The sequence below is a fragment of the Podarcis muralis genome, chromosome 3 (genome assembly GCF_964188315.1).
Source record: "Podarcis muralis chromosome 3, rPodMur119.hap1.1, whole genome shotgun sequence".
Taxonomy (NCBI): domain Eukaryota; kingdom Metazoa; phylum Chordata; class Lepidosauria; order Squamata; family Lacertidae; genus Podarcis; species Podarcis muralis.
In genome coordinates, this window is record NC_135657.1 from 83,374,329 (window position 1) to 83,389,836 (window position 15,508).

Below are 15,508 nucleotides of genomic sequence, written 5' to 3' on the forward strand. Positions count from 1 at the left end.
AGGTACTGACTGGCTCCCTTGAAGAATCAAGCATTTCTTCCTTTCATCCTCAAAAACAAATGAACTCCTTGCAATTTAGAAACCAATTACCAAGCAGTTAATTTATCACAAGTTCAAAACAGTGCTTTTTGTGGCTGGAGCCACAAAAAAGACTAATATTAATTATGAAAAGACAACAACAGTAAATTTTGTAAAGATGACTCTCTAACCTGTGTAGAAGAATAGCCTCCCAGGTGGTTTCTTTGCTGGCTTAACCACTTCATAATAGGGATCCCCTCTAATAATCTCTGTTGTTTAGCATGAGACAAAACAGCATAGCCTGCAACCTCAATATCTACAGACTGAGGCTGCCAGGAATCAGACAGTTGAGAAGCTTGTGATATCCAGAATCTGAGTTCTTCTGGAAAAAGAAGAATAAACTTTTCACATAGCAGCAACAAAATAATAATAATAATAATAATAATAATAATAATAATAATAATAAGCCTTTCACAACTAAGAAACTATAATAGTCTGAAGTCCACATACAGTCAACCATTTCAAATATCAATTATTTTGAAAAGAGCATGGCTGCCTAGCTAGAATCCTGAACAAGAACACTCCACACTGCAACATTTTGTTGCAGGTGCCACTTGAAAATGAGCATGATGCATGCATGGGCAAATTAATAAAAACTTATTGACTTATCAAATAAAAGAAAGGCGGTAATCCACTTTTTGTATATTCAAGGAGAAGCCTACAAAGCTCAAATTAAGTTCCAGAAGCATTCCGAATATTCTCAAAATTAAAAACAGTGACCACCTTTAAAACTAGGGATTTCTTGGTGAGGGTTATGAATAATGCTGTATCTCAGGTTCTATAGGTTTGACTGACACTTTCTTTATACTAACACAGTGTTTCTCAGACAGTGGGTTGGGATCCACCAGTGGACCACAAGCCACTTTTAGGTGGGCCTCAGCCTGGCCAGGGCCTCCTCACTTGCCTGCCTCACCCCACAATAAGTGCCATGGCTGGAAGATAGACATTTTTGGGGTAAGGGAAGGGAGATCTCCCTCCTCTGATGGGAAAGAGGAAGAGAATCTGTTGAAGGAAATTAAAAAGTGAGGAAAAAATACCCATGCCAAATTCTGCTTCCATCTGCCACCATTTTGTGACTGGTTTGGCCCCTGCACCACCCATTTTGTGACTGGTGGACCTCAGTTATGTAACATGGATCCTGGGGCTAGAAAGTGTGAGAACCCTGTACTATCATAGTGGTTGTACCATCTGCAATTGTAAATTCAGCTGTCTTACACTACCTTGATGTTCTGATCTCTCATTCAGTAGGTCCAGAGCTCGCTTTGCTTCCGCACTCTTTGCCAGCGATAAAGCATAAGTCACAAGGGCAAGCGTATGATTATCTGATATGCCTTCACTTAATTTAAATTCCAGAAAGTCCAGTGCTTTTCTTATAGCATAATCATACTGCAGAAAGAAAAATATGAAATAAGCTATGAACTCCCTTTAACCAAGCAAATGTTAAATTGCAATCTTCATACATTAATGTCAGGGTTGTGTGTATGCTGTAATTCCACAAAAAAAACAGAATGTTGGCTTGATCACATAATCCAGCGGCCTGAGAATCTTAGCTTTCTTTTTAAAAACAGCAAGTTTGTAGCCTTTATGGCTGAAAAGATGCTTGAAAGGGTATGGGCAAGACCTGAAATCTCAGGATCCAGATGAAGCTTAGTGGAGATGGGGAGATTTCAGTGCCTTCTATAGCTCCTTGCCCACCTCCAGCACAGATCATGCAAACCACACAACAGAAAATATGCAATGAAAGGGGAAATGCAAATTGCATTTTGAAGATAAATGAAAATAAAAATGAAGAGAAACCCATTCCTGGTCTAACAGAAATATAATAGATCCTTCTTAACATGCAAGCCCAAGTTGGACAGAGTTTGGGCTTATCCACACTTACCTTTTGCCTTCAAGTGGGGTTTCTCAACAAAAGCCTCCTCTTTAAAGCTTAATTAGAGCATCATCAATTCAGGTTTTCCGCAGATTAACACTTGCTCCAATTCAGCTTCAAAGAGCAGGTTTCTCAGGGAAAGCTCCAGAACAAAAAAAAGGAGGTGCTCAATCTCAGAGCTTTATATTGCGAACCGCTGCCTGGAAAGAGCAAAGGAAAAGTAAGTGTGGATAAGACCTTGTCTAGCTGTTCCTTTAATCAGGACTGACCAACCTTTTTTGGTCTGATGGACACATTCACCAATGCCTGTCAACTTTGGGGAGGCTTGGCCCCTTCAAATACAGTGGTACCTCGGGTTACATACGCTTCAGGTTACATACGCTTCAGGTTACAGACTCCGCTAACCCAGAAATAGTACCTCAGGTTAAGAACTTTGCTTCAGGATGAGAACAGAAATCGTGCTCCGACGGCGCGGCAGCAGCAGGAGGCCCCATTAGCTAAAGTGGTGCTTCAGGTTAAGAACAGTTTCAGGTTAAGAATGGAACTCCGGAACGAATTAAATACTTAACCCGAGGTACCACTGTATTTTATTAGGGGCACCAAAGGAACCTCGGCTCCTAGGAATTGGCTTCTATGGTTATAACTACCTTATCTGTTTGGTACTCTAATAGTGCAGTCATAATATAAGCAGTAAGAGAGACAGAGCTGTTAGTTCCTCCTTGCAGTTCAGTATGCAGCACTCTCCCAGGCTCCTGGAATTCCCCATTGTGCTTCTGATGTCTAACAATCCAAGCAGCTGTTGTCTCCAGGATAGATGTATCAATATCTATGAATGGCTGAGCTTGAATAAAACTCCTTAACACAAAAGCCGATAGCCTAGGGAGAAGTGAAGAATAAATATGTAGGAATTAAACACTTCCACAGATCCCATTCTTTAATTTAACTTGCACAATGTGTTGAAGAAAATATCACAAATATATGCACTGGAAGGCTTAAAACAAGCTTTGCATGTGCTAATTGCATACAATTGGAACAATTTGTTTATTACATATTTTCATGAACATGTCTGGCCTTGTAAACTGTCTGAATAGGAGACCATATGGGAACCATATGTAAGCTCCTCTGTGCTCTTTAGTGGAAATGCAAACTCTGAGTGCAGATAAATAAATAAAAGTATTTAGGGCATATTCTACAACATTATGAAAAAATTCTAAAGTGTGAAACATGCAAAGCAGCTCTTAAAAAGAAATACTTGGAAATAGCCAGCAGCTTTTTCTATTGAGAGAGCACGGATATGCCAAATTACAATGCAAGAACTACAGTGCAAAGTTGGAACAAATGCTTCATCCTCCAAGAGTTCATAGCAGATGGCAACCAAGCATTTCAACCTTTAAAGCCATATCATTCACTTTCCACCCCTCTCCAGAAATTATTTAGTGACCCACGACACTCACCCAGACCCACACATTTGAGGGATAACCAGCCTCATATAACTCTAATTAATGCATGAAGGAGTTGATGCCACAGAATAAGCTGTCCTGCCAGGCTTAGCTAGGTCACTTCCCTTCACCTCAGGAAGAAGGTAATCAAGCCTATTTTTGTCCCACTGTCTACCTTAGAAGCTCAACGTGTGATGTCTGAACTGGCTGCTGCAGCTAACACTGCATGGCTCTAACAAGCCTTTCTTGTGTTCCTATCTCAATAATTTAGGAACTTTCACCACTGTAGCTAAGGCAATGACTGCTTGTGTTTTCTAACTATGGAAAAGCACATGAATCTGACTTTTGGAGAGTTTGTAAGTAAAGCATTTCTATCTTACCAAACATGTGGTCTTTTTCTATGCTAAGGGAACAGGAGGACTTTGGAAGGAACTCAGCAGAGCATATTTTAAAGGTCTAACAGCCTATATTCCTATGCTTTGCTTTGCTGCATAATTTTAAATCTCTGGTGGGGTTCTCTCACCAAAGATTACTTGACCCAAACCTAGAACTTGGCATCCAGAAATTCTCTATTTTTTCCCCTTGCCATTGCCACCAACAACAATTGGGTTGTCAAAGGAGCAGCAGTATTGCATGTGAACACCTGCAAATGCCCCTAGGTGAAAGATGGGAAGGCAGATGAATGATCTAGTTGCAAATACAGCAGCAGCAAACTTAGCATCAACATGGCCTGGTGTTGGGAGAAGAAAAGCTATACTAGCCTGTAGGTGCAGCCATTCCCATTTGCCTTAGTGACTTTGTATGTGCATTTTATGCCTAGTACTTGCTGTGCAGCTATTAAAACTTGTAATCTTCATCCTTGGGGAATCTGCAGACATCAACTACATTTTATACATTTTCTGGGTAATATGCAAGAACTACATACGAGGACCTACGATGTGAGTCACGGGTGTACACATCCAGCTCTAAGAATTATAATAACTTAAGACTAGTATATGGCTCTGGTTTTGGCAGTTGGTTGCTGTACCAAAACATAATTGATGCATCTTGCCAGCTACAAGACTATTAAAGATGCACGTTGTTTACTGAACACTTACCATGTGCTGCCAGAGTTGTCTTTGTTTCCAAAAGCACTGAAAGAACCATCATCTCTTTGATACAGAAGCTCTCTTTGGTATCCTGGAGAAATGAAATATGAGAACAGCATTGTATGACAGTTCGGCTAAGTTTATTCAATAGGTTTATCACCTCCCAGCTAGGCATCCACTGCAGACTAATTGCTAAACCTTATAGGAACCAAACTGCTACTCATGCTTGGTTGAATAATGCATCTCAACTACAAAATAGTGTCTGCACTGTCTAATTGGCGGGTGGGGATCACTGTTGTGTACCAGGAGAGAGAGGGGTGAGGGGGCAGGGAGATTGGTCTGGTGTAAAACACACCTGCTGAGCCAACCCAGTGCATTTCTGGAAGTGAGACAGAGGTGGAAACATTTAGGAAAATTAAAATCAATCAACCCAGATAAAGGGTGCAATTCACTTAGCACCTCTTTAACAAACAGCAGGAAAATTATAAAATCAGAGGGCTGGGCTTGGAAGCATAATCTCTCCTAGTTTGCACTTTAAACTACATCATCCATACTACATAGTATCACCATTACACTTCCCCAAACACACACACACAGATGTAAAACAAACTGGCCAAAAGAGAACCATGTTTGTGCACTAAAGCTAAGATGTTTGTAATGCCTTTTGATTAGAGTCAATCCCTACAGTTTACAGACTGAAACCACCAACCCATATAAACAGCACCTGGCAGGAACTCGTATCTCAAAATGTGTTAAAAAATACACTCGTATGACGTGATCAAATGACCAAATGAATTAGCCCTTAGGAATAACTAAGCTGTTAGAATAAAAGCACAAGGTGGTATTCAACTGTGTTTTATTCAGAGCAGACCCACTAAAATTAATGGACCCAACTTAGTTGTGTTCATTAATTTTAAGTGGTGGGTTTGCTCTAGAGTAAAACTTAGTTGAATACAACGCATAATCTCAATGTGTGTAAATCAATAATTTAGAGTCACTTCATATTTTACAATCAACTTGGCTAGAGATAATCTCCTATGTAGGAAAAACACAAGTTTACCTTAATGGGACTGCTTTTGTGTCATGAGCACATGTTACATGCTATGACCCTACCAAAAGAAAAGTGAGAACCAATGGATCCACTGGACAGTCAAGAAGCAATTATTATAAACTACAGAGGACACACCAGAGACATTTCACAGTTTAGACAGAAGCAAACTTGGGTTAGTCAACGAACATACACTAAAAAAAAAAAAAAAAAAACTACTGCCAATCACTATACAATACCTATACAATGTCCCTATACAATACCTGTCTGTTGCATTGACATTTCACATTTTTAGAGCAGTTATTTCCATAAATAAAAAGCACACCTTACAAATGTAATGCATGAAATGGCCACTGAGTCATTTACAAGTAAGGGTGAGAAGCTGTAATCCCAACTGCAATCCCAAACAGACTCATTAGGGTGCAAACACCTTCCAGTACAGTGGGAGTTACTTCAGTGCAAAAGTGTGTAGGATTGAACTTTTAGGCAAGCTTTAGAAAGGAACATTGTATACTGTTTTCAAAGACCTTCCAACTTAGAAATGTTAAAAAGGTGGTGTACTGCATGATTTTTATTGACAATGTATCATAACAAAAAGCTATTCATAATCATCAAGCAAAGTATAGAAAAACATTTGTAAAGGTTGTTTTGGAGCCTATACTTTTTAGGAATTCAGACGTATGATATAAAGTTTATTTTATGCTACACTGGGTAGACTATGATCACTATGTATAAAAGAATATGTATAAATATAAGGACCATAAGAAGCAACTGTACAAAACAAAAGAAAATGATTTGGAGAGAAGTATTTTTCTATTTTAAAATCAAAGCTATTCCATGATAGCTTTTATTCTGGCCTCAAAAGAATGCAAAGAAACATTGTAAATCCCAAAGCCAAGCATGATTTAAGTTAAACAATGTATCACTGAATGACAAATTTAACAATACAGTTATGACTCATTTAAAAATAGCTTTAATGAAACTAATGTTTGGAGAAGTTAAAAACATTATGATAGTATAAATCAATCTACAGGGAGTGACAGATTGCTTGCAAACTTCAAAGAAGTTGCTTAAAAAACAGATGTTCATTATTTTTGAAACTAACTGTGTAACTTTAGGGTGGCCAAAGTCCAGTTGTCAGGCCAAATACAACCCATGGAGTTGAGCAAAGCAAACAAATCTGTTTCTGTTGTCGGTGGCCTTTGTTCCTTCTTTGTGGGAGACTGATCTGGGATGCGAGTCCAAATTTAGTTGTAACATGACAGTACCAAAGTCAACAGTCCTACACTGGAGATTAAATCTGCCCAATTGTGTTCAAAAAGGATGCAACCTGTGTGGTGCAAGAGCAGTTTGGAAGTCAGGACTGTGTATGTCGCAACTCTACTTAAGTAAAGAAGAAACAGATAATATAGTTTTGGGTGAGAAAACTAGCTTCCTCAGATTCTCAGAGTTTTTATCTTTTTATGTTTCCAGTTGTATTAGGATTCCAAAGGTACAGTTAAACTGAGTTTATCGCAAAACTATGCTTAAACCATGTGTGTGGGCAATGTAGAATTTGAATTACCTTGTTATACACGTTACAGGAGGTGTTAACGGTCCTGGTCATTTCTTATTGTGACAGCTGCTACTGGCAAGCTTTCGGGGCTCACAAAATTGTCTCAGACAGTGTTTGCAATTTTCTGCCCATTCTGCCTTTCTATCTATCCATCACACATCTGAGGCGTGTATAGGGAAAAAGGAAAGCAATCCATGCAGGAGGCATGATTTCTCCCATCAAACCTTAATAGAAACCCACAATAAATGGCAGGGTCTTCTCCAAAAACAGATTCTTACCTTCTCTCATATATGACATAGCTTTTGATTTAAGTCTGGGCTTCAGGTCTCCTGCTTTGGCCAGATAGTCCAGAACATAAATATTGGGTGCAAAATTGATCATATTCTGTTCCCCACAGCCATAAGGCATCTTGATCAGTGACTCCAAACCGCTGATAGAGGGGCCAAGGATGTCTCCTGAAATATACAGTTCACAAGACAACGTAATGGAAATGCCAGTAGAGAAATGTGGAAGGTTGAGTTAATCACTTTGCGGGTTTTCTTTTATGCTCAAGAAAAAACATTGGATCACTTCTAAAGGATACCCTAATATACTCATGCACTTCAATGAAGCAGACACACAATAACTGAAATTATCATACATATGCAGTACTCTATATCACTTCTGCTAATAATGTGAGTCTAGGGAATGGGCCAAGAGTATTTGAGGCTGCAGCATTGCTGAAATTCACCAAGTGCAGACCTGATTAATCTGGATATGAGACCACTAGGAGCTCAACATAAAACAAAATATAATACATCAATGTCTTCTAAAAAATTGATGGTAATTACATATAAAACTGAAGACCGACCAACAACAACAAAACCCAAAAATGTCTAGCAGGTATACAATACTCTACAGAGCTATGCTAGTATGTTAGCAGTGTTTGAAACTTCCATTGTTCTAGGCACATTTTGCGACAAGGAATTTCATTAGCCCAAGCAGTTTCTGAGCTGTAGTGTGGAAGGAAAGGAGGACCTTTTTCTGCCTCCCCACTTCCAGCTATTCTCTGAAGACTGGACAAGAGACCCTGTTAAGAATATTAGGGTGATGGGCAAGGGAAGGATTAGACCATGTGAAAAATGAACATAATATTTTAGCTGCAGTTCATTCATTTTCAGCTTTGTATTATTGTCTGTATATCTCTGTTTCCAACACTGTATGTTAGCAATAAAAAAGGAGGCTGAAATTAATGAGTTATATGAGAAATAGCCTGCACAGCATTTCCTTTTCAGTGACATGGAACACTTCCACCTATTCTCACAGGCAAGGGATAATTTATCTATTCAAAACCAGTCATGATACCAAACCAGTAACAAAATAACTTGCATGCTGAATAATTCAGCAATCAATTAGAGCACTCTTACTGATATTTCAGTTTCATATTTACTTTTTATTTACCAGCAGGCATCAAAATGAAACAATGTAAGAGGAGTGAAATGCTTACCAATAACTGTGACTTGCACTCTTTCGCTGCCAGGTACTACATCAGAGGGAAAAGTGAAGTTCAGTCTTTTTGTTTCAAATCCTATTCTTTTGGACAGGTCCAAAAGAACTGTCTCTGAGTGAGACTGTTCTAATCCCTCAGCCTGTGAAAAAATAAACAAAGACTCGATGCATGTCCAAAAGTTATTAGGTATGGTAATTCTTTGTGCACTTCTCCCAATATCAGGGACCTCTACGGATCTCAGAGTGCAATCCTGTATCCGCTTAGCTGGGATTAAGCACCACTGAACTCAATAGAAATAATGTCTGAGTAGACATTTGTATAGGATTGCATTGGCAGTGCTGATATTGGGAAATGAAGCAAAAATGCAACAATGCATATCCCCATGGATTTTTGCTTCACAAGAGTTGATGTGCAGTATTAATCTTGAATAACAAGTTATCAAAATTGCATCTTACAACAATATAGAAACTCTTTTCAAGACTAATAAATTTCTGCCATGAAGTCTTCTGCAACAGAGTTGGGTCTTCTTAATAATTAATAGCTTAATGCGAAGGTTTTCAAGGAGCACAATTTAAGCCTATTTTTGTGCAGAAAACAACCATAAAGCTTCTTCACATTTTTATTTCAACAATTTGCAATTACATACTGCTTAACACTGTAGTTTGTAAGTGGTGCACAACTTCCATGTTAGTCTTGGTTCATGTGGAACCCAAGCATACCTTAAGGGCCAGTTCAGATATAAACATGCCTGACTTCATAAACAATGATCTACTAAATTAATGTGCCACGTACTTTACAAAATAGTTCTAGCATTTGTGTATTACACCTTTATGTGCAGAAATAAGTGCTTTAAGTCTCAAGGTCTGGAAGTGAACAACCGACCTGAAGCTGTGGTGTGACTGGCCTGGTTCAGACATAATACTAAACCATGCTGAGAAGGGAACTTAATACTGGAAAAATAAGGAACAGAGAGAATCTAAAATTGACAGATTCTTTGATCTCAAGCTATGCCCAGATACAAACACTATCACCAGTTTTAGATATATCAATACCAAGCAGTGTTCCATTAATGTAATTTCCTCAGAAACCAAGGAGACTTATTTCACAGCAAATGTGTTATGGCTGAGATATTAATTATGTAACCTTCAACATGAGATTTGTTAGAATCATTATTTTCCTGTAGTAATAAGTTTATCCTTCTCAATATTGCTAATCCTTTCATCAGATTCTGTCTTCCCACTTCAGTTTTGTCCTGTCTGCATAGAGACCATGTTTCTTCCATGTTCTATGCAGAACCTAGATACAACTCCAGAGTTAAGCACAAATTGGGTTCTTACAACACTCAGATCATCACTCCCTTTAGAAACTTCCCATAAATACTTAACACTAATTATCAACTGTGTGCAACTTTTAAAAGTGGGTCATCCATCCCACAAACAGCTTGTGTAAATAATGATTTAAATTACCTTCACTAATACTTTCTGTAAAAGAGCATCAGAAGCAATGGGAGATATGGCCGTCACTCTGATGGGAATCTCTCCAATTTGCTTTGGCTTGATCGGAAAAATAACAGTCTTTGCAGCTTCACTTGGTACCCATACTGATCGCTGGTTTCCCATGGCATTTATATCATTAGAAACAATAAGGATTTCAAAGGTGTCACTTGTATCAAGGGTCACCGTAACCTATAAAAAAGTGGCTAATTAACATATATTTTGGGCTACTAGCAAAGACATTTAATGTGACATTTACCAGGAGACACAGAAAGGATTTCACATAGATGTGACTACTACCAATTATAACGTGGGTGGGCCCACCAGGATACATCAACCTTAGAGTACCCAGGAACACTCAAGAAAACACAAACAAGAAAGAAGGGGGTGGGCAACTGGGAACTAAGAGAATTGAAAGTGAGACAAATATGACACCAGGAGATAGGACAGAGAAAAGAAGAAAGTGCAGAGTAAGTGTCAAAAGCAAAATAACATGTGAAACTTGTGCAAATTTTCTGCTAAGGCAAAGCCACACTTAGCTATAACGTTCTGTATTATACCAAAAACAGTCCATTTGACATCAAAATTCAATCAGCGCTTTTGTCCAAGCCCATCCATACAGTATGATTCTATGCATGTTTACTCAGCTGCAATTCTTACTGTGTTCAAGGTAGCTTACTCCTTAGAACATCTGCGTAGGATCACAGCCTAAGCCAAAACAAAAAAACTGACAAAATCCGATTGCAAAATGACTCCCCACCCCACCCCCTAGGGTCAGTAACCAATAGACTTAATCTCTGAATCCTTGCTCTAGCAAGACCATGAACTACCCCAGCAAAGGTTAACTAAGAGCTGGCAACAGCAAAGATAAGGCAACTACAAGACATCATGGGCAAAATCCAAAATTGTGTGCATGGACTTCCTCTCACACAACAGGACTTCCTCTTGCTCTCAACTTACACTCCCTACACACACCCAAATTTGCTCCAGAGGGTTGGGTGCGTGCAGGCAAGGGTGCAGAGAACAAATGTGAACTGTTGTGTGAGAAATCCATTCTGCTCACGTACAGACACCACTGGATTCCACCTAATATTAGAAAATGAACAAATGAATGAATGTTTACCTCAGTGCCTTCTTTCAAATAATTAAAGAGGTTTACTTCCAAAACAATCTCTTCTCCTCTTGTAACACTAGGAGGAAGGTTTAAGGAAACAAAAAAGGGCTGGAAGACTTCTAACTGAAAAATATAAAAAGTTATACAACAGTGAACCCTTGTGGTGTATAGGTTAGTTGTTCAGCAATTTAAATGCAAATGGTTTTTGATTAGAACTTTTCACAACAGACCTTGACCATTGGCCAGTTAGAATTTAATTGACTAAAAACAAACATCAGTATGCTAAGAAATGGGGGGTGCAACTTTCACACAGTAAATTTTGTAGGTCGTGCAGTTCTTGAAGTACCTCAGCCAGCATGCTAGAAGCTGACATATAGCTGCACAGATTGAATATGGGGCTCCAAAACACAGCTGCCCCATCTCTCAACTCGCACACATACAAAGATATGTCTCTTTCACAACTATGGCACTCTTATATGCCCAGGACAGCATTTAGCCCCTGAACCTTGCATAGCTACAGTATGAGATAGTTCTTAGGGCATGTTTCCTACACTTAAAAAGGAATTTACTGTTGCCTGTATTAGAATAACTTTAGGTGCTGGTTCAAGAGCAAAATCTATTTACTGACCATATTCTGATTAAAGTAAGTTAAAGACTGTAGCTGTTGTGATACAAGTAGGGTTGCCAACCAGATATCATTTGATTGGCCTGACCAGAAGAGCTATGTTATATCAGGCAATAAGTACTAGCATCCAAAAGGCACTGAGCCCCAAATCCTGCCAAAGTCCACCCCACCCAGATTATTCCAGGCTCCAAAGCTGATTTACCAGTTTCTGCCCAACTTCCCTCCATCTTTACCCCCATATCACTAATATTTTGAAAATAAAAGTTGGCCACCCTGGAATCCACTGGGGCTCTTTGCACATGTGTAAGGGATAGCATGAATAAAGAATGGCTTTCCCCCATATTTTCAGTCAGCAGTCCCACCAGTCAATATATTCCAAAATAGACTGTGATATGGTCAGCAGAGTGAGGCAGAGGGTGGGTGAAACTGATGCTCAGAAAAAGAAGAAAAACTCACTGTACACAAAGTTCTCAATTCACACTTGTGAATTATGTTGTGCTTCCAAGGAGCACCCACTAGGAACTCATATCCATCATAGATTTTTAATTAATACCAGATAAGGCTCATTCCTAAGCCCTGTAAGCTTATTAACACTGTATCTATAAAGCCTGTGCTCAGTTATATGTTTTTGTAAAAATATTATTTGCATGTGTCAATGTATAACATGTTTTCACCATATGGAACTTTAAATAGAAACCGAGCAATCCAACAATGTACAGGAGGGAAATTAAGTCATTGTGAGAAGTGAAGTGGAATCTTGGCTATGGCTTCATTAAAGACTACTCAACTGTTGGCACGTTCAGCCAAGCGTGCACTTTCATAGTCAGAAATCACCAGGATTGATCAGTCTCTGCCAAACTACATTCAGGGGGAAAAGGAATATTGACCTTAATCTCAAGTGAGCTTGAAATAAAAGTTAATATCCAGATCCAAATCCATGAATGAGGTATTCTCATAATCAAATGTTTTGTTTTCATATATAACTGCCAGATGGAAAGCCTGGACCCCAAACCTCAGCCACTCTTCTTGTTTGATTATAGTATCAGATTTGATACTGAATATTGTTCAAGAGCTTCGCTAATAAGTATATTTTTATGGAATTTATTTTAGAAGAAAAAATAAACTTATATACAGTGGTACCTCGGTTTTCAAACGTCTCTGTTGATGAACGTTTTGGAACTCGAACACTGTAAGCTCGAACGTGCCTCTGAAGTTGAACCGGAAACGTGGCTTCCGTATTGAGTTTTCCATATTGAGATTTCTGTTTTGAGGCTTCCGTTTTGAGTTTTCAGTTTTCGAATGTTTCGGAACTCGAATGGTCTTCCGGAACGGATTACGTTCAAAAACCGAGGTGCCACTGTACTACCTTATCCTAAAACAGGACGAGGGAACCTTTGGTCCTCCAGATGTCGATGAGACTACACCTCCCATCCTTCCTGACCACTGGCCATGCTGTCTGGGGCTGAGAGGGATTAGAGTCCAACAACAGCTGGAAAATTGACAGAACTTGTTGGGAGATATGGCATTGGGTTGGATCCTTAGTCTTGGTGGGAGGCAGGGCTTGGGAGTCAGTCCCCTTCTATAAAAAAAATAGGGTACCCCGTTAAAGGGATCCAAGAGGGGTTGCTTCTGTCCAGATGCCGAGATGGCAGTCCTGGTATGACTGCTTGCAACTGATGTATATCATAGGGCAACCCTTAACCCAGGGCCAACCCAACCATTATTCTACCTGCAGTCGGGCTGGCTGATTCAGGGTACATACCCACTGCCTACACCAAAGGCTACATACATCTGTAATCAATAAAGTTGTGGTCTGTTTGAACCCAATACTTCGTCCTGTCTCTTTATTTGTCATCATTCTCTGGGCCCTGGCCAGGCACAGGCTCCCTGCACCTGGGCATGCAATACATTTGTGGGCTCACCAATGACTCTCTCCCAAACCAGCACTTGCCAAGTCAGAAGCATGATCAACACTCGAGAGCCAGTTTGGTGTAGTGGTTAAGAGCGGTAGACTCGTAATCTGGTGAACCGGGTTCGCGTCCCCGCACCTCCACATGCAGCTGCTGGGTGACCTTGGGCCAGTCACACTTCTCTGAAGTCTCTCAGCCCCACTCACCTCACAGAGTGTTTGTTGTGGGGGAGGAAGGGAAAGGAGAATGTTAGCCGCTTTGGGACTCCTTAAAGGAAGTGAAAGGCAGGATATCAAATCCAAACTCCTCCTCCTCCTCCACTTCTGCACAGGGAAGATCCTCAAAAAGATAACAGTAGGCCTGGGATGCCTCTGCAATGCTTTCTTACTGAGTCTATTTGGGGTGGGGGGTGTCATCAAGCTGGTAGGAAGGCCAAGAGCAATACTAGCAAGACAAAATGGCAGCATTGGTCTCTGACTTCCCTCCAAGTTGGCTGGCATACCCCTTATCATTGAAGCTTCCTAGATTTCCCCTAATTTTGCACTAGTGTGCCTGGTGGATTCTTTTGCCAGGGACCTGAAACCTCACTAGCTCTTTTAGAGGGGGTGGCAGTAGTAATGTGAGGGTTTGCAAAAGGTTCAGCCTGTAGCCTGATTAAGGAAGATCAATACACCCAGGTTGAAGAAACTGGCCATTTCTGTTCATTCATCTTTATGGTGCAATCCTACAAAGCCTTACACAAAAGCAAGTTCAATGGGACTTTTTCTCAGAGTAGATATAGGAGCACAGTCCTAATAATGCTTCCCAACTCCTTATCTAGTAAATACATTAAGCAGAACTGCTTTTGGGCCAAACTACATGCCAATGTTTGAGTGACAGTCCACTGCTTCTGCTGCCCTGAGAGCACAAGCCAACAGCTGTCTTCTGTCACTATAACGGAGTTAGGGTTCTGAGATATCCCATATTATTTAGGGAATAGGACACATCACTAAAGTAGCAAAAGGTGGTATTTATTTTGAAATCTGTTTTTATAGTGATGCTTTCAACTCATCCTAACCCTATTATTATTTTTCTTAGATTAGAGTGCCCTCTAGTGCCTAACTATTTCCTGCAGACTTTTCCTTCGCCGGATCTTTCCTGTTTCCTAAGAAAGCTTATCTTGGGAAACCCAACTTGCCACTGGGCTTATTCTCTCTAGAACACTAAGGCTCTTCTAGCCCTTTTCCTGGTGCTAATTCTCTTCTCTTGCTCTGTTCTCCTCCACAGCTTTCCTCATCCCTGTGGTTTAAATGGCAGCTGAGGCAATGTTAAGGTTTAAGGCACCAAATATCTGAAAAAGATGCCCTTCGCCTTTGGAATGGCCTCAGTTTCTGAGCTGCATCTTCTCACCACCACATGGACATAGTATTGTTGGCAGATGAAATCACACTTCTATGCTCAGGGTTCTACAGAGGGGTGAGGTGTATTTGCACTTGAATTTCTGTTACCTCAATAGGCGTTTTCATCACACCCAGTCCAAGGTTTTCAGATATTATAAACGCGCTAGCTACCCAGGTACTAATGGTATCAGGAACAGTGACATTCAGTGTTGTTTCAGTCGATCTAAAAATGAAAAGAAAACAGAAATATAATTTCAGAAGGATAAACATCAACAATGGTCAGTAAATCTAGGCTGATTTTCCTGGTGGAGTAATGAATGATTTGCTAAATCAAGTTAATGGTTTGAGGAAAGATTTGCAAAGGTACAAATGAAGGCTATGCATTCAGTTTCTACATAAGGGCCATGGTTCTATTCA

At 39.8% G+C, this 15,508-nt stretch overlaps 1 protein-coding gene across 4 annotated transcripts in view; it reads right to left on the reverse strand.

Annotated features, from left to right (window-relative positions):
- The window catches only part of CD109 (CD109 molecule), a 64,593-nt gene that overhangs the window by 17,763 nt on the left and 31,322 nt on the right, over nt 1–15,508 (reverse strand). For 3 of the 4 annotated variants that reach the window (XM_077926219.1, XM_028722769.2, XM_077926220.1), the window contains exons 19-27: nt 15,200–15,314; nt 11,187–11,300; nt 10,037–10,255; nt 8,568–8,709; nt 7,360–7,536; nt 4,488–4,569; nt 2,599–2,827; nt 1,299–1,464; nt 210–400 (exon numbers count right to left, since the gene is read on the reverse strand). In XM_077926219.1, coding sequence (XP_077782345.1) covers nt 210–400; nt 1,299–1,464; nt 2,599–2,827; nt 4,488–4,569; nt 7,360–7,536; nt 8,568–8,709; nt 10,037–10,255; nt 11,187–11,300; nt 15,200–15,314 — 1,435 coding nt within the window. The remainder of the gene's footprint in view (nt 1–209; nt 401–1,298; nt 1,465–2,598; nt 2,828–4,487; nt 4,570–7,359; nt 7,537–8,567; nt 8,710–10,036; nt 10,256–11,186; nt 11,301–15,199; nt 15,315–15,508) is intronic. The other variant, XM_028722770.2, reaches the window with a different exon arrangement.